Source organism: Cyrtonyx montezumae, unplaced genomic scaffold (genome assembly GCF_038088225.1).
Source record: "Cyrtonyx montezumae isolate F1298 unplaced genomic scaffold, pur_monq_1.0 scaffold_24, whole genome shotgun sequence".
NCBI classification, from domain to species: Eukaryota; Metazoa; Chordata; class Aves; order Galliformes; family Odontophoridae; genus Cyrtonyx; species Cyrtonyx montezumae.
The window spans coordinates 11,590,982-11,617,672 of record NW_027071981.1 but is presented as its reverse complement, the minus strand read 5'-3'; the positions used below and the strand labels follow the sequence as shown (position 1 = coordinate 11,617,672).

Below are 26,691 nucleotides of genomic sequence, written 5' to 3'. Positions count from 1 at the left end.
TATTAAAAGCCATACGGCTTTAGAACACTCAGTAGTTCCATCCACAAACACATTATGCATTTGCAGAACTCAGGGAATACAACATCTGTAAATCTATACATTCTAAATCACTTTACCTTCTGTTGTTTTTCCAAGTTCAGCTTCATCTTCTGAGTTATTCTCAACCAATTTTGCCTTCCTCTAAGATTCAAAGAGCAAAAATAAGACACGCACACCTTTACTGAAGCTTCCGTATGATAGCATAATTTACATAACCTCTAATTGCTTCTCATTTTCTTACTTCAGTGTAAGGTGTTGGAAACAATATAAAAATCCAGAGTATTTGCCTAATTCAAGGAGGCAGCAATATTCAAATGGCACAAACAAGTCAACAAAAAGAGCAGTTAGAACAGAAGGTTAAGCCTGTCAGCCAAGCAAGATAGAAATATATTAGTCAAATGAAAAAACCCACACAAATGTTTCTGAAATGTATATGGAAGCCTATATGCTGTGCTCTCAGCCATGTAGGTGCAAGACAAAAACAGTGCAAAAGATGCTCAAAGAGAACTATGGGGATGAGAATATGATTGACACCATTCAGACTGAGTTTCTTCTTACAAAGCTTTCTTACCCTCTTACAATTAACGTTAGATTCATGGTGCTGATTAGAGAGATGTAATGATCAGTAACAGCACGAAACATTTGTCAAACAGCTTTTCATAAGAATGGCCTTGTATACAAAATCCTTCAAAATCAAATTATTCTCTTTGGAATGCCTATAGAACTAGATAGAGAAGGAGCAGGGAAAGCAGGTTTTCTGACCTGAATCACAAACTATGACCTTAGAGCCTGAAATTACATTCCCAGGCAATTTATTACAGTCCACTGGGGGTGCTCTTAAGGAAGATATTTGGCTCCATTTTGTTAAGCCAGATTTGTAGTCAGACTAGAAGTACAATTACGCCAGAGAAATGTCAAGTTATATCACTGAGTATACTCTGGAAAAAGAACATTTTTCCCTCCCTTGATTACTCTCCTGACCATTTCTAAATAGATTCCAAACTTGAAATGGATTTCTAGAGAAACTACTGACAAAATATATATATATATCCAGAGGCACAGTGGTATCAGCTCAAGAGCTGAACTGTTGGTTTAGTAGTTCCAAAAAATGTGCAGGAAAATCAGATTCAGATAATATTGTTACCTAACCTACACATTTTATCTTAATGCATGGCAGGGAGAAAAAAGTCTGCATTACATAGGCTTCAACAATTTTGAAATCTTTTATATCTTTGCTCTAGTGTAGTCAGATCTGCAAACAAAACAGGGCATAGAATACCAAATGGTAACAGTTATTTGCTTAGCCAGTTCTGGATTATATCAGCCTTTCTACCTATCCCCCAAAGAAGCTCTTTCAAAATATCTTCCCTCATCTTTCATTCTATGTAGAATCACAAAAATGAAGATAGTTTATCCTGAAGTATTCAAAGGTGCATGTTGCTGCAGATGGGGATGAATCAAGAACCAGTATCAGTGCTATTTTCTATACAGGAAGGGGAGAATTAAAAAAGAAAATGTAAACATATATATTAGTTTCGTGCTATGAACTTATACAGCTAAAATTGTAGTCACTCTCAGCACTAAAAACTTTGCTTCATGGTGAAATAAATTATGTTTCAGAACTCACAAATGCACTCTCCCAAGCTGAAGTGCTGCTCACAATAAGAACCATTGCCTGCTCTACAAGCAGGCTTCAGCAACAAAGACAAATCTGACAAATACACACTTGATTAGACTTCTCAGAACCTCAGGTTTTCCTTTCATAGTGCTGATGCTTGAAAAGAATATGAAAAACAGAGGTCCTGTGTCTAACAACCTCCTTACAGTCTTGCTTCTCTTCAAATGCCTCGCCTTGTCAAAAATGAACTTATATGTTACAGTGAACAAGTCAATCCAGTATGGGAGTAAATATGCCACTGGAAAGCACCAACAGCACTACCCTGTCCTCAGTTTCTGCTCTGGTCCACCTGAGTCTGTAACATACCCCATTGCAGGCTTTTCCAGTACAATCTAAGATCACATGACTGTCAGTTCAAGAGAGCAATTTCAATCTTTCAGGGGAATTGTGGAAGGCTTATGAGAAATTACCATCATTCAGGTTACTATTGCCAGTACCCTAGACACAAAGCTGGCACAGCTACAGCTTATTTCAGAGAAGACTGTAACCCATTTTCCCCAACTGAATAAACTGGCCGTGCTTAAAAAACAACCCCAGCTATGAGACAAAGGCTGCTCCGGATAAACTTGGTGAAAGCCAAAGTTATGCTGTGTAATCATCATTCAAATGTCAGCTGGCTCTCAGTCAACCACTGTACTCTCCCTTTAAAATTTCTCTACTGCTAATCACATTATATTCTTCTCTCCTTTCTCAGTAGATTATCAGTAATCCTGCAGCCAGAAGTTCCATTCTGATAACCTTTAAGTTTGTTGTAGTATCCCCAAACACTTTACACACACACTAAACATCTATAATGGAAAAGAAAATTTAATCATCTATAGATATGTTCATCCTCTACTAAGCCCCTGTATGACACAAAGAACTTCTCACATATGGCAGAACAGCTGCTGGTTTGAAGATTTCTCATACAACACTGAAACATCAAATTTTAGTATGAGAGTACCTACATATTCTCGCTAACGAAAAATAAATAGGTGCTGGGAGAAGTAGGGGCACCTTGCCAACAAGTTTGGAAATAACTTACATACAACTCATCAGGAGAGTATGACAGAAAACAGCACTGCATGATACCTTAACCTGGCACTTTCTAAGAAACGTAGATTCCTAGACTAAAATAAACATGACAAGTCCACTAACTATTTAGCATAAGATCACGTCAATACTGAGAGCCTGAACAGTTTTTCACCTTCTAAGAAAGGCTACATCTTAATGACCTATCTTCAGGAATGTAAGAACAGTAGGAAAACCTGAGTTACATGTTTCACATAAAAACATCCCAAAGCTTTCAATAAATAAAAAAAAATAAATCACAGAAGTACTGTAAGCTTATTATTTCAGTATTTGATTTCTTAGGCAGCCAGAGCACACTAGTAAAATCATGCATCAGATTAAGAGGAAACAGAACTCATTTCTTATGAAAGGCAGGTGTTTTCAGTGACAGAAACAATATTGTCTAATAGTCAAAGTGACCATTCATACCCAGCTGGAAAAATGCTTCCAAGTCAAGGTTTTGTTTTTGTTTTTATATGGAATACTTACAGGAACAGATTGTTAGCTTGTTCTCAACATCCTAGGAATTGGCTTAAAAGGATATGTACAGAGACTGTTATTTATCAGTAACATCACCTGCAATTTTAAGCTAATGACATCTACTTTATTTCATTCTGGACACACCACCTCTGCGTTTTCTAGCCTGGCTTTGTTTCTAAAACACATTATCTATAGGAGCAAAAAAGTTACCTTACCTAACTCACCTGTTTTCCTAAGTTCTTCAGCAAAACGTGGATTTTTGAGATCAACATCAGATGGAAGTTCATCTTCACTCCTTGCTCAGCAGTAGCTTGAAACTGAGCACAAAAAATATTTCATCCATCATATCAACTACTATTGTTTCATCGTAATTAAGTGTCCCTTTTGTCAGAAACTATGAACGTGAAAACCAAAACACCGTATGCTGACTCATCATTAAACTAGAACTCACTCATGAGTGCTAGTAGACAAATTGTCTCACAAACTGAAAGCTTTCCTTTTACCTGAAGAGCACTTCTGATTGACCAAAGAACATTATTAATTGCATTGCATCCACTGACTAATGCAGTAGTCTAACCATATCAACAAATAAATGCACAGGGCGTAGTACATAATTGCTCTGATTGCCCTTAATTCCTACAAGGACAAACATTACAACCCTACTACATCAAGCAAGAGAATGAATGTTTCACTTACCTGCCTGTTCCCACACACCTCTGCCACAGCAGTCGGTTACTTCACCATTACCTTCTGTGTGTGGAAAGCTGAAGGTGCTGCACGCATCCTAACAACTTCCGCCAATAACATACTGTGGCAAAAAGACCTTTCCTAATGCATTCAGAAGTTACCCAAGTTAAAAAGCAGATAGATAAATGAAAGTTTGAGTAGGTACATTACATATGATCAATATCATCCTGAACATCCTTTTGCCTTGCAGATTTGACGAAGCAAATGAGCGACCGCTGCACATTCAACCTTAAGACAGTACTGGAAGCTATATAACATTCTAGTTTATCCAAAACAAGAGCAGCAACTGAAGAACAAACAGAAACTCCTCCAGGTTTTGTTTGTTTATTAAAGATTTTTTTTCTTTCCTTTCTAGGGATTTTTTATCATGCAGTTAAGTTACCCTCCCAATCTGTTCTTGATAGTTTCTTCAGCAGTTTCTTCAAGGTCTAGAAAAAACAATAGCAAGCTAAAAAAAAAAATGAGATGAAACTGAACTCTCACCAGTGATTGAATGCATTTTACCTTTTCAAGAGGACCATAACCCTGCTTGATATGCAAGTACTTAACATATAGTTCTTAAACATTTTGCATCACTACTCAACATACAGCTACATTCCTGAACATTCACTATGAACTGTATGACCAGAATTACTGAACATAATTGGACCCCACTCTTGGAACAGAACGGTGCTTCCTGAAATACGTGTATTATGGTATTCAGTGGTGTAAAAATGTCACCTTAAGAAAAGAATCTGTTAAATAACTACAAAGTCCTCATTTTCCAGCTGTAGTACTTATATCCAGAAGATATGCCATGAAGAAACCCTGGTACAACCAGAGCCACAGCACAGTTGTTCCCCCCCTCCCCCCAGTACTACATGTCTTCATCTCCAAAGTCAACACAAGTGGAATCTTCAGTCTCCCAGAAGCTGAACTATTACTCTGGGTTATTTTTCAGTAGTTTTGGGGAGAAAACTACTGGTCAGGTAGCAACCTTGCAGGTCCTTTCTGAAGACTGAAAATACTGAATTAAGAAATATGTCACAACTCCAGAAGAAAAGCAAAAAAAGGAAGAGACCCAAAATCTCAAAGGACGTTACAAGATTTCTGATTTATTTGCCTGGAAAATGGAATCATTTGATCCATCTGGCACAGAAGGGCCTGGAGAAAAATATAGTCCTTTCTTGTGGTATTTGGCAGTCTCATGAAAGGCATTAGAGTTTCTCCACAGATTAGAATGGCTTAGAAACTACTGTCCAGACCACTTCCCGAGAATAAGAGTACATTTAAGTGGTCAAACAACTTTTATTGCAGAAGTGGAAAGGAATTGACTGCTTTAGGTAGAATTATTAACTAGCCATAGGGAATACTAATTTATACCCTTATCTATCTATTTCAGGAAATCTAAATAAGCAAGTTCATCTTACATTGTAACAACAAACCCTCAAAAAAAACCGGCCTCGATACACATACACTTTGTTGCAGGTAGATAAAAGGAATGGCTGATCAAAATAACCTGGTAACAGTCAGATTCCATCCCCCAGAGATAACACATCTTAAGTAAAAAACAAAACAAAACAACCCTTAGCTACTAAAACATCAGGTGTGAAGAGCCACAGAGCACAGCACACGCTTCTATGTGCTGCACGAGGCAAGACTGCTTCAGCTACAGGAAGCAAACAGGGAAGCAATGATCCAGACTGAAGGAGATGCACCATTAGTTTCTTGTTCAGCACAGTTTGTAACGACATACAGTAGGCAACCTTCAAGCACTTTGCAGGGACATGACTCCCTGCTAGCTTACCTCTGATGAAAACAAATTGCAAAGCTGCCTTTAAGCCTAGCTAAATATTTACATCTCACTTTTCCCAAAGGAAGAATTTTCCAGTCCAATAAAAAAGCTGCCTGAAAACCTGGTGGAATGTCATCAAGGGAAGCAATTGTGGTCTTCTCCCTCTTCACCTTCTGAAGAGCTTTGGGAGCCAGAGAAGGATGCGTAGTCATTGTTGCTCAAATGAGATATGGTTACAAAAACAGATAGGTGCTTCAATCTAACATTCTTTGGTCTGTTTCTTCTAGGCACAGAATGAAAGTTGGAACTACCTCTAACTTATTTTTGCTGGCACTGTGGTTTATTTAAAGCTATTATGATTCAAGAATAACTGAATCATTCACAAAGTATGCATTCCATAATCACACGTAAATATTTGTGCCAAAACTCAAATTTTTAAATGAATTCAAAACTGACTTGCAATTGAAAAAACTCCTAGATTTAACTGTTGCAGCTCTCTATATTAAACATATGGGCAAGAAAGTGATTTTGCAATGAGTCGAACAGAATCAGAGTTTTATAATAAAAACATTTTGACAGACCAAACTAGAACTTAGAACTAGTTAAAGGAGCCTAAAGAGATTAACACAAAACCTATTTTTGAATTCCCAGAATTCACCAAGAGGAACACAATTAATTCTTTTGGAATTTAAATAAGCACATTTGTTCAAGGAAAAATAAGATAATAACTAACATGCTTCTCTCCCCTAAGAAACCATACTCTGGTGTGTATTGCCAGAGCTATAAACTACTGTTCAGCACGCAGTGACTACTTTCCATCCCCTTCAGGTGTGCAGGATCTTCTCTCCAAGTACTGCCTGAAACCAATGAAGGTTAAGTGCTGCCATACATTGGACCCATAAACAAAGTTAAGACATTCTGCTTTGCTTTTAACATTTTTTCTCTTGGAGAAAGACTGATCTCCTGGAGGTGAAATGTTTGTGATTTCCAGAACCTCTCTTTGAAAAGACTTCAGCTTTTGCAGGGTAAGAAATGAAAAAAAAACAACTAACACATGCTGCAAAATCGTAGACACAAAACTGACATCAAGCTTTACAAATTACCAACGCAAATGTCACTGCGTGAACATGCATGTCCAACTCAACATGGTATGAGAGCATCTGAAACAATGTGTGGGCATCCAACTGACTCTAGACAAAACTATGTTTATAAGGAGGACTTCTTTGTTTGTTTTTGCCATTCCTTTGTAAAACCAAATGAACCAGAAACAAAAAGAAAGAAAGAAAAAAACAATCCACAACCATACTTCCAGACGCTGTCAGGCAAAATGAGTACTGAGTCTCCTTCCATAGAAGCATAGAATCAGCAAGGTTGGAAAAGGCCTACAAGATCATCCAGTCTAACTGTTCACATACCACTAGTAGTTTTCTCTAACCCATGTCCTTCAACACAATGTCTAAATGTTCCTTGAATATTCCAGCGTCAGTGACTCCACCACCTCCCTGGGCAGCCCATTCCAGCACCTGCCTTGCTCTTTCAGAGAAAGATTTCCCAACATCCAGACTGAAACATCCAGTTTCCACTCCCTTCTGCAAGAGATGAGAGTACAGCAGAAGTCCTCAGAGCTCAGCAGGAAGGTTTAGTGATGGAAGGGTTGGGCCAGGTGAAATACAGAACAAAACTCATTTTCTACATGGTATAGTCCAATAGTAAAAAAAAAAAAAAAGAAAAAACCCACAAATTAAAAGACCCACCCACAAGGGAGCCCCTCTATTATGAGCCCTTGGATTCCTTCTCTACTACAGTTCCTAAAAATCAGTAAAATTTTCTTGCCACATTCAAGGCGCAGTTTTAGGAGGCAGAACACTTCAGCAAGCTTCTTGCTCCCCCTGTGCTACTAAGTTTACTCAAAACAATTTTCCATTTCCCCCAATGAATGGTTTGCTCTAGATTCCTAACTAATGTTATCCTTACACACAAAAGAAACTAATTCACACGCAACTTGCAAGACTCCTTCTCACACGGAAGGCAAAGTGTTTCCAAAAAAAATCCCATTAAACAAAATACACCAGCACAAGAAAAGACAGAAGCTTTTATAACTATGTAAACAATGCCTGTTATTTATATAGGCAGAACATATTCCTAGCAGTAATTGTTTCCACTGTGATTTCCAGCTTGGCTATGAAATGCTACAAGAAATCTGCGCAAAATTCTTACAGTAACTACCCGTTCATGAGAACACAGCTGCTTCAAAAGCTCAGTGTTACAAAGACTTTAAACAAGCAACTCCAGGAATGCAAACACTGACACACTGTGGGCATTTGAAGTACAACACTTGAACACAGCTTTGTTAGTAAGCACTTGCCCTATGCTGCACACCAAAAGCCTTCTCTAAAGAGCTTTGAGAGCATACTTGCCAGAAATTATTGGAATCGTTAAATGCAATGAAAGCTCATGGTTATTTTAAAGCAATGTATCCTTTCAAACACAGGTCTTATCGAGAACTGAGCAGGACACAAATTCATTCAGTTCAATTCATTCCACTAAATTAGTAACACTGGAACAAGACATTAAAGAGTGGTGTTTATATACAACAGAAGTTGCCCAAGTGAATTCAAAATAACAGCACAAATGAGATATGAATTCCCAAATGGAATTAACACTTCAGTGGAGAGGGGCTGGATTCCAGCACAGCTCCAATCTCACTATTTGCAGTAACAGATCAGGTGGCATCCTTACACAGGCTGTGGTCCTACCCCTACCAAACCAGTACAACACCAGCTGCCCCCAAAACAAGCATGCCACACTCTCCTACTCATTGCACCATGTAATTATACCCTCTGAGCAGCTGCCAAACCCTCCTATCTGCCTGACTCTGAGAGGAAGAGATCCAGCTTCTTTTCCAGAGGGGTTTATCATTTTAGCAGACGAAATGAACTTCCAAATGAATCTAACCAGTTCCAGTGGCTGTAGGTGCTGTCAGAATGAGCTTAGGAAAAAAAAAAAAAGAGGCTGCAGAGAAAGCTTTCCCTTTTTGCATTTAGAATGTTATTAAAATGGTTCATTACATCTCAGAGAAAGCACACACCCATAAACAAAATAATAAGAATCACCCTCAGTGTGTTTTCATTTCAAAGGAAAAAGAAAACCAGATACTGGTTTCCAGAGCTCAGAATGAGATTGCTGGGGTGCTGTATGGTAAAATTATCTATTAATATTTCCAGAAAAAAAAAACTGGGATGTCACCAAACACAAATACCCTCCAGATTTTCTTCTTGGTACCTTTCTTTTCCACAGAACAGTCTCAATAGATCAGACTTCTCTATTTTCTGACCCCTCAAATCCTCAGCATCAGTCAAGCCCTGATGAGACTTTAAACACTATTCTTCCTCCAATTCTGTGCTACGTTTCCAAATCATACTGTTTCATTTTTAAAAGCACAGGCATGCTTTATGACTCGATGGCAAACATGGATTCTATTCATGAAATTCTATAAAGTGATGAATGTAAGAGAAATTACAAGAAAAACTGGCAAATAAGTAAGCTACAGAGACACTAGCAGCTGAGGAATAGTTCAGACATATTAGTTCTTCTATTTTCTTCATAATTCATCTGGATTTCAATTTAAGTGGAAAAAATCAGTTTATTCTACATCAATTGTACAGCTTATAATGTAGCCATATTAACAGGGCAATACTACACATCCAAGTTACTAAAAGAAAATCTTAAACCCTACCTGGAACACATTTAATCTCCATTTCTAAATCCTTTTCTTTCTGCTCTTTCTCTTTTTCTTGGCTGCTTCACAAAAGTACCTCTAGTTTAGCAGCAAACTGTGCTTTCTACATTATCAAGCTGCATGGACAGTAAAACTGGTGTCTAGAAAGGCAGACAGTAGTTGCAAGTTAACACAGTGACCTCTGGCCTATGGCTAAAAGTTAAGTGTGATACTATTGTTGCTTTCCATCCCCTAACCATAAGATGCTGGCTGGTGGATAAGAGCACAAATCTTGACCACAGCTGCTTTTCCCCTTCCCTCACAAGTAGCAGAGATCTAAGATGAAAGCACCTGCCCACACAGCAAGGAAAAGACATTCAGTTTTTAAGAGCAAGAAGAAAAATAAGTGATTTGGTTGTGTTTTCTATTTTTCCCCCAATGCCATGTGAAACAGTAAGAAGAGCTAAACTGGACAGAAACTGAAGAGATCCCTGGGCTATGAAAAACTCCCTTGAAACTGGGCAATGAAAGGGATGCTAATCTGTATTTATGAGAGTTCGGGGTAACTTTGCCAGGAGAAGTTTAAGTGGTGACAATACTGCCATACTTCCCAATTTTGATAAAACATGTTTTTCTTTTGTCAAAACTAATAGCTTTAAAACAAATGTGCAACACTGCCCTCAAAAAATTCTTAAGAGCCTTTTCACTCTACAAGCAAATAAAGAGCACTTGACAACAGCTGCAAGAAAAGGAAAATGAGTTGAATACAAAGTTTTCTCGGAGTTCAAACGACCTTGCTGCTAGCTTTCAAGTATCACACCACGTTGCACAACATGAGGAACCACTTTCTGATGGATATAAAGGCAGTAATGATTTCTGCCAACAGATTTTTCGAAGACTTTTTGAAGAAAGAAAAAAGAGCCACAACAAAAAGTCGTGATGCATTAACAGTCGCATCTTATACCTAGGCATTTATATTTCTATCAGGTCAGGGTAGTCTAACCAGTTCAGTGGCACGTACTAGAGGCAGTTCTTAAAACACCTTTGGCAAACCAGGTGACTGTAGCTGCTGCAGCCTCGAAGCATCTTGCTGCACGAGAGATGACTGAGCATTGCCACAGCCATGCTGCTGAACCAGCCAGATATAAGTGAGATGAACGCAGTTATAATCAGAGTTGGCTCCTGTTGACTCTTCGAGAGGTAACACACCAGCTTACACAAGCACTCAGAGGTAGTCTTCCGTTTTAAGTTACTGGATGGGCAGCCACAAGGGCTTGTATGAATGTTTTAGAAGGAAAGTTGGGTTGACCCTTGTTAAAGGGTTTCCAATACCAGCAGCATCTGTGAAACCAAGCTTGTGATGCTCCATAAAAGAAACAACCAGGCTGTGCTGCTTCTGTTCTGCCCCGAGACAATCCACCAAGGCTTGCCTAAGTCATTACATGCTAACTCCTCTCCTTGAGTTGCTTCCTTAGGAAACATTCGAGCAATACACCAGTGCTAACACAACAGAAGCATATTAAGAAGTCAAACCCTTGTTACTTTTGAATTAGCAATAATGCAGCAAAGGCCAAATTATCTACACAACAGTAAAGAAGTCAACTCAAATAATGCCCTGTTCAAGACATTTTATAAGTACCAGATTCAGAAGCAATATTGCACAGTTTATCATCTTCCTCTAATTAGTCTTCCTATAACAGTTTTAGTACACACATAAGAAAATTGTTTATTTTCCAGACAGCGTAGAAGACTGTACTGTCACATGTTAATATATTAAAGACATATTTACATATAACTAAGCAAGTGAGCAAATTAATTTCAAGACTGTAAAAGGATTTAATAAGTGCTTAGATTTCATTTATCATTACTGACCGAAATTAAGATGAGCAGCACAATTAAGCCAACAATTGCACTTCTTTTTCTATATTTGTGCCTCTCCAGCACTGGTGCTGCAGCATAAGCTGGCTGCCTTTATTGAATCTTGTATGAGAAACCCCATAATACAGGAGACTGCTCGCTGCTCCAACTCCTGGTGAGGAGAGACAGGCTTTCTATAGAACTCCCTGTACATAGTGGCACATCAGGAACAACTGAACAAAAATATACTCATTAAACTGTTTGGTCATGGAGTTTATTCAGGTATCTGTAAGGCAGTACAAAGTAAAACCACAGACATCACTCTTGCAAAAGATAGAGAACAAAAACTTCAGTATAACCACCATACTGCTTAACCTAAAGTGTTATCTAAAGTGCCAGTAACTAAGTATAAATGGTGCTCACAGTCAAAACAGCAAATATGGCCTCGATACTGAGGTATACCACAAAGGTTTACTGAGCAGAACAAATATATCCACGTAACAGAAGAACGATCAGCAACGTGGAGGAGATACTTTGTGTTATGAAATACTACATACCAGATCACTGAAATACTTGACATCACAAACATTTTATATAACACTAATAATATTCAAGAGACATTTTAACTTGAAAAATTCCAATAAAAACATTACAATAGGGCAACCAAAAATGTTTATAAATAAAGAGTTTCAACGAAATTAAAACAAAAAGGAAGTTGAGAACATTTTTTCCTTCTTATCACACTCCTACATCCCCATTCAAACAGCTGACATTGATTTTTCTCTTTTGTCCCTAGTGCCACACAATTCTGCTGGGTGGAATCCTGCTTTGCCCAATGGATAACACATCAGTAACACATTAAAGACATGGCAACGTCATTCCTCTATTAATAACTTACTTCTCAAAACAACTATTTGAAACTAAACAATTCCAGGTCTAAAATTCATTGTGTGATAAAGTAACTTTAGGTCAATTTCCATTCCTTCCCAGAAAAAGACAAATTGAGAAAACAGGAATGTTTTTCTCTGCATCTATTGCTCCTATTATACTTCATTAAGCAACACGGGAAAAAAATAAAGCTCACAGAGGTGCAGCTTATAAATACATTTTCTGTAAGATGAGAAACAAATGGATATTTATTCTGCCAAGACAATGCCAAGTTGAGTTTGCTGTCAAGATTTCCCAACTCCATAACAAGAAAAATATGTCACGTTCTTTTGTGCTCTTCAAACGCATCTTTGATTACAAAAAAACCACTTTAATCCACTGTGAAACAACTTTAACACATTTAAAAGACCCAATGAAGGCTTAATGATATCTTCTTTTCCTTGCCATTTACACTATATGTAAAAAATCAATAAAGAGCAGAGTGAATTTCAGAGTGAACTTTAGAGAGGAACTTATGGGAGAGAACTTAAGAATACAGCTTCTTAAGTTAGGAGAATCATGAAGCAATTAAAATCTACTGCCACTATAGTTTTTCACAATAAAATCCCCTAAAATATTTTCTGCAGCTCATTTTTGCCCTTACTATGTAAAATTTGCAAGCAAGAGCATCTGAAGTCTCATGGCACAGTTTTCTCCACTGTCATTTACAATCCTGTATTTACCCAAGAAAAGTTACTGCTGCACTGAAAACTCTCCATACAATCTAAACCTTAGAAAGCCTTTGGGGAGATGTAATGTCCCATCTAGGCTCAAGAGACTCCCAGATATTGTACTGAGGGGCGTAGAAGAATGGGATAGTGATAGGAAGGTGGTTGGACTGCATGATCTTGGAGATCTTTTTCAACCTTGGTGACTATGACTCTAGTCTTGGGGCAGCTTCCTCAGGAACTCTCTTTTCCCTATAAAGATGTTAGTTTGCATAAAGAGAGACACGAATCTTACTTTATTCTTTTAGAATATACTACAGGAAGAAAATGATTTTGTACTCAGAGGTGCAGGCTATAATCCAAAAAAAAAAAAACCAAAACAACTATTTAGGAACCACACCATTAGGATAAAATCACCCCAGTTATAACCATTACACCTAGTTTGATTATTTAATTACATCAGGTAAGATACCACATGACAAATGAGTAAAAAAAAAAAAAAAAGGAAGCTCTGTTAAAGCTGTCTCACTAATCAATCTTCTAAATAATCTAACCCCCAAATCAGTTGATAAACTCCTTCAGTTGCACAGCATAGAATCATAGACTTATAGGATCCTTAGAGTTGTAAGGTAGCTTTAAAGGCCACGTAGACCAACTCTCCTGCAATCAACAGGGACATCCAACACTAGGTCAGGATGCCCAGGGCCTGATCCAGCCTCACCCTGGAAGTCTCCAGGGATGGGGCATCCACCACATCTCCTCTGGGCAACCTGTCCCAGTGCCTCACCACCCTCACTGTAAAACTTTTTCCTTATATCCAACCTAAATCCACCCTCTTTAAGCTTGAAGCCATTTCCCCGTTCTGTCACCACAGGCACTGCTAAAGTGTCCGCCCCCTGCTTCCTGTAGTTCCCCTCTAGATCCTGAAAGGCTGCCCTCAGGTCCCCCCAGATCCTTCTCTTCTCCATGCTGAACAGCCCCAGCTGTCAGCCTGCCCTTGGAAGAGGGGTGTTCCACCCCTTGGATCATCTTTGTGGCCCTCCTCTGGATGTGCTCCAACAGGTCTGTGTCTCTCCTGTGGTGTGGACTCCACACTTGGACACAAAAGCAGAAGTGTTTCCTTTGCCTTCATAAAGAATTTGGCCATTTGGGGGTCATAATAATGATATTACTTATTTGAAAAATCAGAGATAGATCAACATGATCTCAACCGTGGCTCTTACTGCACTGTAGTAAGAAAACACGTTTAAGTTTCTATGCACACAAAACACTGGAAAAGTTTCTGAAGTCTGTATCTGACTCAGGAAAAAAAAAGTGAAAAATCAAATCTGAGGGACAACACAGCTTTCATGTCATCAGGGCTAGCACAACTTCTTTATTATTATTTTTCAGCATTCTATCAACAATGCATTTATTTCCTAACTGAAAAAGAGCAAACCAAATATAGCATCACATTCACCACCAAGAGCTCTCCCCACTTAGGTCAGCACACAAGTGAATAAGCATACGCCCCTTTCAGAGACACTTAGCTCTGGAGGAAAGGTAGGTTGTTTTCATAGGAGAACCTGACCACAGCTTTTCAGTAATGAATAGAATATTGCCACAGTAAAAGGAGACGTTCAAAGTATTTTCTGATGATGTGGAATTCATGCATCAACTCACATTCAAAGTACTGTAGCTAACGACTTTGAGAACAATACGTATTAATGAAGGTACCTTACTTCTGCTCTTTCTTCACCAGGTGAAGCCAAATAAGCTTAAACACACACATAGATGATATCTACCCTAAAAACAGGAAAGCCACATCTAGAAGCTGATGTGCTAAAATCAAATATTTTAAGACAGAATTTTTAGAGAAAAGTATTATTAAGAAAATTTAAGAAGTAACACAAATCTGTTAGTAATATTCTCCACAATTACCATTGTAAAAAAAATGCCATTTATTATAAAAAAGCCATTTATTAAAATGAATTCAATTATAACTTTAATTTCTTTCACACAAAAAAAAGAAAGAAAGAAAGCAGATTTAGCTACATAGGAGAATGAAGCAGTCTCCTTTTGTACCTAAGAGTTCTGTAACATCAGGTCACAGAACTCCTAATCTCTGTACACCGTATTTCCTTCGTGGCAGCAGATGCAGTATTGAAGCAGCAGCCATCAATTTCTCCCCTTTCCAGCACAAATCCATTCCTGGAATCATGAGCGGATTGCAACAGGGACAATAAAAGTGTTTGCGCAACGTGAAGATGAGACATATGTCTGACAAACGATCCCACAGAAATTACTTAGTTCTCAACTAATCACTTCTCCAATCTGCTTCATTTCGTGGCCAGATGAATGTCTTGGCTGTCACATAAGACAGAGTAAGAATGGATTGCTACAAGGAGGGGAAGCAACAGTTTAAGCCTGACCACCACCAAAGGCTCTTGCTGAACGAAGCCCAAATACCCATTTCCAGCCAATTACAAGACTTAATTGTGGATAACAAAGTGAGTTCATGTGCAACTTGTAACACGGGTGTAATGAGGTCAAAATGTAGTATTCAGTTTGTAACCAAGAAGCTGAATCTCTTTGAAGAAAAAAAAAGTTGAGCCTATGTATGGAGTCACATTGTGATTCTGCAACACGCACACATCGTGCAGTACGTTTGATGTCCCTATTTTGAAATGGTGAAGATAAGCAGAAAGGTTTTCCCCACTACTTTCATCATGTATAAGCTGACAATAAAACTAAACAAATTAGAAAAACATTGTGAACGTTATGAAAACACTGTAAAGATACCTTTGATGTTCCCATTGCAGCAGATGTGAAGCACTTTGGCTCACACACAGATTCATTCACTTCTGAGGCTACATCTTTTGGCTTATTATCAAATGTAACATTATCTGGAATATATCTTAAAGGCAGATAAAAGATGCTATTATACAAATACAGTGGGAAATTTCATAGCATAAATAGCCCGAGTTGTTCACAAATAGGGAACATCAGCACAAAAGAACATTACAAGATAGAGGCAGAGAGCCTTAGAAGGAAACAAAAGAAATGCATTATGTGAGAAACTACTTGAGGTTGTGTGGTTGGTTTTTTCCTCTTTGTTTTGCTTTATTTTCTTTTTATTTTTTGAAAATGTAATATGATGAATATTATTCAACATTAAAACGTAATGAAGTGGAAAATTAGAAAAAGCAGTGGGGAATTTCAAACAGCTGTCTGCTATAAAATGTTATCTTCCTATGGTTAGAAGCAGAAGAAGTTACACGTTCATTCAGCATGGAACTTATCTTTCATGGTTTCCAGAGCTCCCATAGCACGGTCTCCAAGAGGCAAAGCCAGCTTCTGTCAACTCTTGATGTGATTTAGTAACCTCTCCTCTACTCAGACTTGCAGACTCTTTTATAACAAAAGGAAATATCAGGAACAAAGCACAACTAAAACTTTAAAATGTTTCTTTCCCAAATGTGACTTTTGAAATATCAGAGCTTCCAGCTCATTCATAGGGACTAGCACAGTGATCTATTGCAGCTCCAGAACAACAGCAGCAATATTCTTGCCCTGTGGTAAGCAATCCAGGAGATAAATAATACTACTCGTAGACCCTTGGCTGGAAAAACACATGAGAGCAGTGTGTTGTTCCACATTCTCAACCAGCACCTTATAACTTCATTTTACCATGAAAACGCAACCCAACCAGAATATTTCTCCCAAGAATGCTTTCTCCATGCAGAGATGCTCTCATACTTTCCATTTCCACGTAAAAATACTCTAGGAATAAATAAACAAAGCCTCCAAAAGCAGAAAGCAACACCATCGAGTAAGCTGGCTTGAGCAAGTTCTCATCCACAAACTATTTTAATTAAACTCATTACAAATACATGGCACTGAAACACTGTCCCCATCTTTCAGTAAGATTAGATGTTAAACAGCACAGAATCCTAGCCAGTTGCACTCAAAAGTCTAATTCACACAGCTTGAGTAGCAGAGGTGGTGTTCAGTGCTTTTATAGCAGTATTTTCCACATGAAAATCTAACATTCTAAGACTGAAATAATTAAATTCTGAAGGCTTTTTAATTACTAGCAGTGAAAAAAATGACTTGAATACATCATGTAGCAGCAACTCTGTCTGACACTGCCTCCTACAGGCACTGGGAGGTTGGAGACCCCGCACAGGGCATACAGGGTGGCATCTCTACATGTTTCCATGCAGGCCACAGAAAGTAACATCTAATATTTCCTACCAAGGTGTCTGTGCCTATTTAGGTGAGCTGGCTGGCTGCCTGCCACCTTAAATCCCAGCAAAGATGGTGAAAAAGTGTTTTCATAAATAAATAAGGCTGCCTGTTAGAAACGTGGCACCAATTGCAAGGCTGCAAGATCCTCATGCTGGAGAAAAGACTGCAGAGTAGTGACAAATAAGAAAGCGATACGGCTGAGGAAGGAAATCAGGATACAAACTGTATTGCAAATGTGATGGTTTTGTCATAGAGGGTGACAAAATATTCACACACCAAAAAAGCCAAAAGAAGGTTGAGAAATGGATGGATCAGTAGAAAGATGGAGGAGAAAGATCACAATGTTGAGGTCCTGGCCTATGAATTTAATGGTATGCACACAGGTACCACACTGGGATATCTATTTCCAAAAGTTATATTCCAGTGTCTCCTATTGAGCAGGAAACCCAATGCTTTACAGCCTACCAGGGCTGCTGCTGCTCGCATTCAGCAACTTTCAACCTGGGAATTTTCAAGCTCAGCTAAGGTCCCCATTGGTTAAGAAAACAAGAATTTTAACATTCTTGCACAAATGAGAATTTGTAGAGAAAAATGCTTCATTAAACTCCCTGCACATTCATACTTTTGTTGTTGTTGCTACATAAAATGAATTTTGAAGTCTCCTATCAGTAAGGATTTTTTTTAAGCTTTATCATAACACATGCACTGTACGTATGAACCCTGAACCAGGGTTAGGTCTGAAACAGCCCTTGAAAGAGCTACAGGAGACTCCAGCAAATGAGGTTCTGTAACAAACAGCTGATCAGGATTTTCACTAGGAATTAGACTTATCTCTCATTTGACAATGAAGTTAATACCTGTCTTTCTCTGTAGAATTCTCTGGAAGATCAGTTCTATAGGTCCTTATTGTCCTCCCTATTTCAATCTGCCATTCTCAAACTCCAAAGGATAATTCTATAAAAACTACAACATAAAACTAAGCTTCAACTCTAGTGGCATTCTGTCGCTAATTAAGAAAATTCCACACCAAGCTTTTCACAACTCATTCATTTTATAAGAAAAAAAGTAATAATAATAAAGGGATCAATTCCACCAATTTTAATATCCTCTTAACTTTAAGAAAACACAAGGAGATAAACAGACTGACTGTTAAAAACTAGAACGCTTTGAGGCAGATTAAAAGTAATAGGAAGCATAACTTAATTCATCTTATTACAGCCCTTCCAAAGAAGGCATAACACAGTGGAAAGCAGAGCAGTGACAGCAGAGCAGCAAGGTCCTAGGCTGCAGCAAGAAAGGACTTGTTCAAACACAACAGACACAGAAATAAAGGAAAGAAACCACTTAGCTTTAGAAAACCTCAGGTATGAAGGGATCTCCAGAGAACCCCCTTGCCTCCACTGCCAACCCTTGAATGAGATCTAGGAAGGGGTGGATCCTGGCTCCAGCCCTTCTGGTCACTCAGGTACACTGCATGCAGCTGTGCTCCCCTGGGATGGCCCTGCCTTCCCACCTGGTGCTCAATCACTGGTTCAGGCTGTGACTGAGCATTTCCACTACAAAGGGCAATTTGACTCACACTACAGGCAAACACTAAGAATGGACAAATATTATTTCACTGATCAGAATGTAGCCAGTTTATAAATAATTCAAAACTGGTGAAAAACAAGCAACATTGTGCAATGGAATGCAAGTTAACGTAGTAGACTTCACTACCTTAGACAAGTAGAAACTTAGAAAAGTAAGCTAGCTGAGAAAACATAGTCTCCCTCCACTAGACTCAGAAAATGAGGATATTATCTCAGCAAAGCAGCTCTTGGAGCCAACCTCATCAACACAAGATGCTAACAACTTCAGAATCTAATTCCACATACAAGTGCGTTGCTGAAAAGCAGCATGTGATTATATTTTAGGGCTACGAAGACAGCGAAGGGTCTGAAGGGCAAGATGTGCAAGGGGCAGCTGAGGCCACCAGGTTTGCTCAGCACAGAGCAGAGGAGCTGAGGGAAGGCCTCATGGGAGCTGCAGCTCCTCATAGGGAGCAGAGAGCTCTGCTTTTTGGGGACAGCATGGAGCTGTCAGGACAGGGGCAGCAGGGGGTTAGGGACAGGGTCTGCCTCAGAGGGTGGTGGGAACAGCCCCAGTGCTGGAGCTCAGGGAGTGTTTGGATGCTGCTGTCAGACACAAGGTTTGGGTTTGGGATGGTGCTGTGTGGAGCATTTGTTTTTTCACTTATAGGTGGAATTCATCTGCAAATGAGCTTCTGCTTAGAGGCAGACAGCAGAGAACACCTGAAGTCTTTCATTCACAACCAGTATCATTATTATTTGCATTTTGTCATCAATAAGGTCAAAAATGCATCATGAGAAATCCCTCCACAAACTGTTCCGTCGATGAAGGGTTACAACGAACTCACAAGAGCACACAGCTCTGTGCTATTTCCTCAGTAACTTTTCACAAAGAAGCAGTGCTTCCTCACGCCCACGAGGGTCATCCTCATCTAGCTCACCCCACCCCACAAACGCTCCATCTGTGGCTCCTTCACAGTTCACCCAATCCATCGCCATCCTCCAAGCTCGTTTCAGCGTGCCCTTCACCCCTAGCTCTGTTAGGCCCTACGTCACCTTTCCATTGAAGCTGAGAAAACCGACAGGGCCACTTCTTGGAATTTGTGTCCACGTCCTTGGAATGAAATGAGCACGTATGTGCCACGCTTTTAAATGCGTAGTTGTTCCTGTTTGGTGTGCACGTCTGGTGAGCGACCGCCACACACCCAGCGCTGTAAATAGAGGAAATTCCTGCTTGACTTAACTCATGGACGTCTACCTGCACAACCAGGTCTACGGAGCTGCTCTGACAATGCGGTTGGACTCGATGACCTCCACAGGGCCCTCCCAGCCCCTACAGCTCCACGATCGCGCGCCGACGCTTCACCGCTTCCCCCGTCCGCCCCCTCCCGCACAGCGGCGGAACTGCGGCTGCGGGGCAGCGGCGCGCGTGCGCGGAGGGGCGGAGAAGCGGCGGGCGCGAGCATGGCGGCGGCGCGAGCCCTGTGGCGGCCCGTGCTGCCCGCGCTGCGGGGCCGCCGCCGGCTCTGCGCACAGCCGGGGCGCGCGGCCGCCAACGCCCATCGCGGCGGCTCATCGGCGGGCGCGGGGAGCCCGTTCGACCGGCGGCTGAAGCGGAAGCAGAAGAACTGGGCGGCTCTGCGGCCGCGGCCGGCGGAGTGCGAGTACCTGCGGGACGAGGTGCGGGGCGGGACGGCGCGGGGCGGGGCGGCGCGGGGAGCGGTGCTGACGGGCGGTTGTGCCGTAGGTCGGCGGCGGCGTGGCGGACCGCGTGCTCGACGTCCCCAGGTAGGCGCGTTCCCGCGGAGCGGCGGGCGCGTTCCCGCGGCGCGTTACCTTTCCGCGCTTGTCCCGCAGGACGTTCCGTCTCGCGTTGGACATCGGCTCCGGGAGAGGTCACGTCGCTCGGCACCTGAACCGGGTACGGAGCCGCCGCGCTGAGCGCGCCCGAGCCCCCGCCGCCTTCTCGCCGGTGCCGCACGGGTCCGCTGTGCTGTGTGCTGTCTCGTTTCAGGAGGTCATCGAAGAGCTCGTTCAGGTCGATGTGGCCGAGAACGTTTTCGTAAGTCGCCTTCCGGGTGCTGGGGCGCTTCGGGGCCGCGATGCGCAGGCGGTGCGGCTCTGATGGTGCTTCTCGTCCCGGCGCGGCGGTAGAAAAGCGCCGTAGAGTCCGAGATCCCCACGGTCAGCGTGGTGGCTGATGAGGAGTGCCTGCCCTTCAAGGAGGACACGTTTGACCTTGTTGTCAGCAGCCTGAGGTATGCGCTGAGCACTTAAAACACACTGATGTCAGGAAAGCGGTGCCGTAATCAGCAGGGATAGGTTTGAGGTTGGGAAGAAATCCTTCACTCAGCACTGCTGCACGGAGCTGTGGTGCCCTACTCCTGGAGATGCCCAAGGCCAGCTTGGACAGCCCCTGGGCAGCCTGAGCTGCTGGGGGTGGGGCTGGGTGGCTTCCAGGTCCCTTCCGACCCATGACACTCAGTGTAAGCACATGGAGAAGTCTCTTTTTCTGGTGTCTTGACTAATGAATTAATTAACTTGCAGCTTTTCAAGTCCTTAAAAGAAAAAAAAATCAACACAACAGTCTTTTGGCTGTTTATATGAACTTATGATTCTGTTCCATACCGCCACGCTTCTCTGCAAGCGTTTCACAACTTTGGCAGGCTGAGAAATTGTTAATTTAACACCTGCATGTGTATATATATAATGTATAATGTATATTTATATTCATTATGCAATTACAAAACATACATTTCTGGTATTTCAGTTTACACTGGGTGAACGACCTTCCTAAAGCTTTCAGAGAGGTGAGAATTTTATTTTATTTTTTAATACGACTGGTTTTTGAATAAAAAACAACAACTCTTATCATTACTGAGTTCTGCCTGATAAATAGCTCGTGTTACACTCAGATATTTTTTTGCAATGTTTCTGGCAGTTTGAGGGGTCTCAGCTGATGCTTCTGTTAACTTGCTGTCTCAGTGCAATTTAGGATAAAACTACAAAACGTTTGTATCATATTTCACAGTCACAACAGGTCATAGGAACTAATGTATACCGAGGCAATGCTGTTGATTTCGTTGTCTGTTGCCTTTACTAGTTTTCTAAACGTTTTCTGAATCAAACTAGTCCAAAATTGCTTATGGAACTTGTATTGCATGTTTGCCTTAGGCGTTTGTTTTGAAATACAACTTGAACCAGATAAAGGCTTTTTGATTCTTAGAGGGAAGTGAATATTTGTTGAGGAGGAAAAACTGCAAAAGTTAGTGAAAATATTAAGCTCCTTCCTGGGGGTTGAGAACTTAATTTCAAATTGTCTACCTTTGGAGCAAGAGCAAGGAATATCTTCTCCAGCTGGATGGTTTCCTCCTTTATTTCAGACATGACAGGATAGCTCCGCTCTAACTGACACCTCTTTGTACAAATAGGAGTACTGTGTTATGAAACAGGAAAATCAGAGACCATAACATATCATAAAGGCTGACAAATACTGTTAGCACCACAGTAAAAATAACTGACATCTTATGATATCCCAGAAAGGGCAAGACAGTGGGGGTCTTGACCAATGCCCATCTTACATGTTCATTTTCTACTTTGGGACTGCTGGCTTTAAGCAATGGAAACTACTTCAACTGCTTAAATTTCTTACTGAAAGTTTTTTGGTTCTTTTTAGCATAGGTAAAGGTAGCATGGTTAATACCCAACTGAAAACCAACTGGGAGGGTTTTTATGTTGAGGTAAATTGATTGAGGCCTTTCATTGTAAGCTTGGTTATGTAATACAGCTCTTCTGTCTCAGCCAGCAGTTGTTTCCAGATCTTCACAAAAAAAAAAAAAAAAAAGGCACTGAATTTGTTGACTAGGAAAGGTGCATGCTCTTATTAGAAAGGAAAGCAGCCTGTCTGCCTTGGCACTTGGTCTCTTTTTTAAAGAGATTATATGTCTTGCAGCAGTACTGAACGTTTTTTTGCAGTGTCAATATTAAAATCTATTGAAGCCACTGTAATAATGGCTTTTAAGTTCATAAAAAAACACTCTGGAGTTTAATTTATATTAACAGTGAAATATTTTTCTTTTTTGCTTCTGTGCTGTAGATTCACCAAGTTCTTAAGCCAGATGGAGTCTTTATTGGTGCAATGTTTGGTGGAGACACTCTGTATGAGCTCCGCTGCTCTTTGCAGCTGGCAGAACTGGAGAGAGAAGGGGGATTTTCTCCTCACGTGTCACCTTTTGTTGCTGTGTCAGATTTGGGACATCTCCTATCAAGAGCTGGGTTTAACACCCTCACTGTGGTAACTATAAATCAATAGAAGTACATTCAGAATAATCCAAAACGTCAGAGCTGCAGGTGCATTAGTAACACTGTGCTTCCTTTCTTTCGCATGTAGCACACTTGGCTGAGTAAGTTTCTGAAATAGTCTGCACTGCCTCAGTTTTTGGCTGTGCTGTGATTAAAGAAACCAACTGAAATGCATCTTTAGCTAGTAGCCACATAGAGTCTGTATGGTCTTCATGGGTAAGTGTGTCAGAGTTCATTATATTTACTTGGAAGAACTTAACGCTCTTGCTGCATCTTCTAAAACCCAGAAGAAACTAACAGCTCTTTGATTAAGACTTAATTGCATTTGAGCTATTAAACCAAGTCCTTCAGAAATATTGAATATGTTTTTGGGGGTTAAAGTTAACAACCCCACTGGCAGGCACTGAAAGTTAATGTAATGCTATGGTCTAAACTTGGTATGTTCTAAAATTAAGCCTTTGAATTCTTTTAGGATACTGATGAAATTCAGGTAAACTATCCAGGGTTGTTTGAAGTTATGGAAGACTTGCAAGGCAAGTATACACTTCAGGAATAAACATTTTCTGTATCAGCAGTGCAGATATTGGGATGCAGGAAGTGTTTAAAGAGAATTACATAAGGGAGATGTGGATTAGATCTTCTGGAGTAGTCATTTTCATTATTATCTGTTTGGAAAAGAAGGTGATAGCTCTCAGTAAGCACTTTGTACTGGTACTTGACAGAAGTTATATTAGAGAAACAAAATGCCCAAAGCCTCTGGCTGAAAAGTAATAATCTAAAATTGTTCCTAGCAATACAGACAGTAGATTGCAAAGCATTGGCATTAAAAGTTTTGGAACCATACAGGTGAATCTTTGCTTCTGTAGATTGTCCTCTTTCAGTGAGATTCAGAGAATGCTGTAGTTATTTGGTTAGTAAAAATATGCATGAAACTGATTATATATGCTGTATCTTCTTTTTCTTAAAGCTAAAACCTATTTTTAGGTATGGGAGAAAGTAATTGCTCTTGGAATAGAAAACCTCTGCTACACAGGGATACAATGCTGGCAGCTGCAGCAATATACAAAGGTACTTACCTGGTGGTTGAGGAGTTAACCTGAAATGACTCTAATGATGTGTTGTCGTTTTCTCTGCCCTCTGTAAAAATAAATACCCTCTTAATACATGTATTTTTAACATAAATTGCACTGACAATTTGAACTACATTCATATATCAATAGGTGATATTGTTACTGTCTCAAATCTTTCACCTCAGTCTGTTATGATGAACATGCCATGCTTAGTTCTGCTGTTTGGGAAACTAATTGTTAATACTGCTGTTGTGTACATTTTCTTTCTCTCACTTCTTGCCCTGACAGAAATGTATGGAAACAGTGATGGCTCAGTACCTGCCACTTTTCAGATCTTCTACATGATTGGATGGAAATTCCATGAGTCGCAGGTAACATGAAGCTCAACTGTTTTCTGTTGGAAAGTTCATTTCAAATGACTTGCTCTTTAAAAGGATTTTTTGTAAAATACCTGAAGAGATGATCCTTCTGTTTACTTCTCCTTTCCTCTTAGGCAAAGCCTGCACAGAGAGGTTCTGCAACAGTTTCATTTGGAGATCTGGCAAAAATAGATAAATTCCTACATCAGAAATAAAAGTTGGTTTTGAGTTTCTACAAAACTTGTCTCCACTTACTTTGTTACATTTTGAAGTGGTAATCTGCATAGAGCAGGGAAATTTAATGCCTGTGCTACATCAGTTTTTTAAAATGGTGTTCAGTTTTTTCCCCTAGAGAAGTAGTTGAGCAGTATGTTAAGTAGTACATACTTTGATGAAGTTACTGTTCTTAAATTTTACTCCTCTTCCAGTATTTCAGTAGCACAGACTGCTCCAAGTATGATTGGCAAGTCTTGAGTGTACATCACTCTGTATTATCTTCAAATAATTCCTAAAGGATGGTAAAAATAGCTTTACCAAATGATTTAACTTGATTGTAGTACTGGCAGATTGGTGGGAAGGAAAAGCGTGAAAACTAAGTGTAATCAGTTTTATTGCGGTATGTAGGCATTGTACTGGCACTGCTGTAAAGCTTCTCTCAGCCTGCTGTATGGAGATCATCCAGCAGGTGGAGCCTGATGGGATGGTGTGCACAGTCCCAATAGGAAAGCAGGCAGAAGCCTTAATATTCTGTCAGGCATCACTGAGCTATAATTCGAAGACAAACAGATACTTAAGGTACCAACTACTGCTTAGCCAGTATTCACTTCTCAAAACTGCAAAATGCTGTTGAGAATGAAATTGTTTGTGCACCCCCCTATATAAAACTACCCCATACGATACTTGTCCTCCCATATGACTTCCTCCAAAGGTACTTGTTTCCACATATAATCTTCCCTCCATAGCACTCACCCCACCTATGCAGCTTCCCTCCATATAACAACCCCATATAGCATTTTTCCCCCATGCTACATAATGCTCCACAAATAGTGCTCATCTCACCCCTCACATAATGCCCCTATAAGACCTGACATGTATTGTTCTCCCTCCTTATATAACACCCCCTGTACAGTGTTGCCCTGCTCCTGTATGCAGTGCACCCTGTGCAGTGCTCACCCCACCTCTCCTGTAATGCCCATCCTCTCCATATTGCACCCCTTCCATGGAAGACCTCCTGTATAGTGCTGTGCCCCCATCCTATATATTGCCCACTTGCACAGTGCTCACCTCCCTGCTATGTAACAGCCGTTATATAGTCATGCATGCAGACACTGCTGCCCTCCAGGTAGCATCCACCTGACAAGCAGCACCTGCACCCCCATACAGCTCCCCATGCTTATAATGCTCACCCACTCCATAGTGTCCTCTTCAGTACAGCACCCCACCATACAGAGCCCACTACGCCCCACATAACAGCCCTAACAGCCCTCTGTGCAAGGTCTACCCACCCCAAGACCCCCCAGCAACAGCTGTCACAGCAGTTCTACTCCACGTGGTGCCCACAGGGATCCAAGTGGACACTCATCTACGATACTCCCAAGCCTGAAGTTACAACCAGCTTCTCACAAACCAGCGGAGATTCGCCCCACCTTGGACAGGATCCTCCAAGGAGATGCTGTAAGCACTAGGCACGAGCTTAGCTTAGATCTCTTTGGGGAATTAATACAGAGGCACCCCGGGGCTGTGGCTTTTTCTCTGCCTTAGCTGCAGCCTCCCGCTGTGCTCACAGTTCCAGGCTCAGACCCAGGCAGGGCCACGAGAGCTCTCTGCAGAGGCCGCCCCGGAGACCGCCGCGTTCCCGTACTGCCGCACGGGGCTCCGGGAGCGGCAGTTCCCGCACGGCACCGCGGGGCGGCAGCGGTGCTGCGGGGGTCCCAGCGCTGCTAGAAATGAACGTGGGATACGGAGAGCTTTCCGTCCCTAAGCAGAGCTCCTCCCGCAGTTGGCTTTAGGGCCCCCGCGGGGAGCGGCAGACGTGCTGCCGGGTCTGTTCTCCAGGCTGGATGCTCGCGGACACAGAGCCACGACAGAGGCTGCTTCCCATAGGCCTTTATTGGGAACGGTACAGGAGTTTGGTACAGGCACTGTGTGTCGTTTTCCAAAGCAGTTACCCAATGGTCCGAAGGGGAGGTGGGGAGCAGCTCATGACAACCATCCCGGCCTCCAG

General features: G+C 41.0%; 1 protein-coding gene across 3 annotated transcripts; it reads left to right on the top strand.

Moving 5' to 3' along the window:
* The first annotated feature begins 20,185 nt into the window (after positions 1-20,185).
* Positions 20,186-24,707, top strand: NDUFAF5 (NADH:ubiquinone oxidoreductase complex assembly factor 5). 3 transcript variants are annotated; one of them, XM_065739670.1, is made up of 11 exons: positions 20,186-20,416; positions 20,484-20,524; positions 20,594-20,657; positions 20,751-20,798; positions 20,891-20,994; positions 21,507-21,546; positions 22,833-23,030; positions 23,511-23,571; positions 24,023-24,106; positions 24,397-24,479; positions 24,602-24,707. In XM_065739670.1, exons 1-11 carry the CDS (start codon positions 20,201-20,203, stop codon positions 24,680-24,682), a joined length of 1,020 nt encoding a protein of 339 aa, XP_065595742.1. In that variant the 5' UTR covers positions 20,186-20,200; the 3' UTR covers positions 24,683-24,707. The 3 variants fall into 3 exon arrangements, with proteins under 3 accessions (XP_065595742.1, XP_065595744.1, XP_065595743.1); XM_065739672.1 differs by lacking the exons at positions 20,751-20,798; positions 20,891-20,994 and having other exon boundaries at positions 20,594-20,731; XM_065739671.1 differs by lacking the exons at positions 20,186-20,416; positions 20,484-20,524; positions 20,594-20,657; positions 20,751-20,798; positions 21,507-21,546 and having other exon boundaries at positions 20,868-20,994.
* Positions 24,708-26,691: the final 1,984 nt, after the last annotated feature.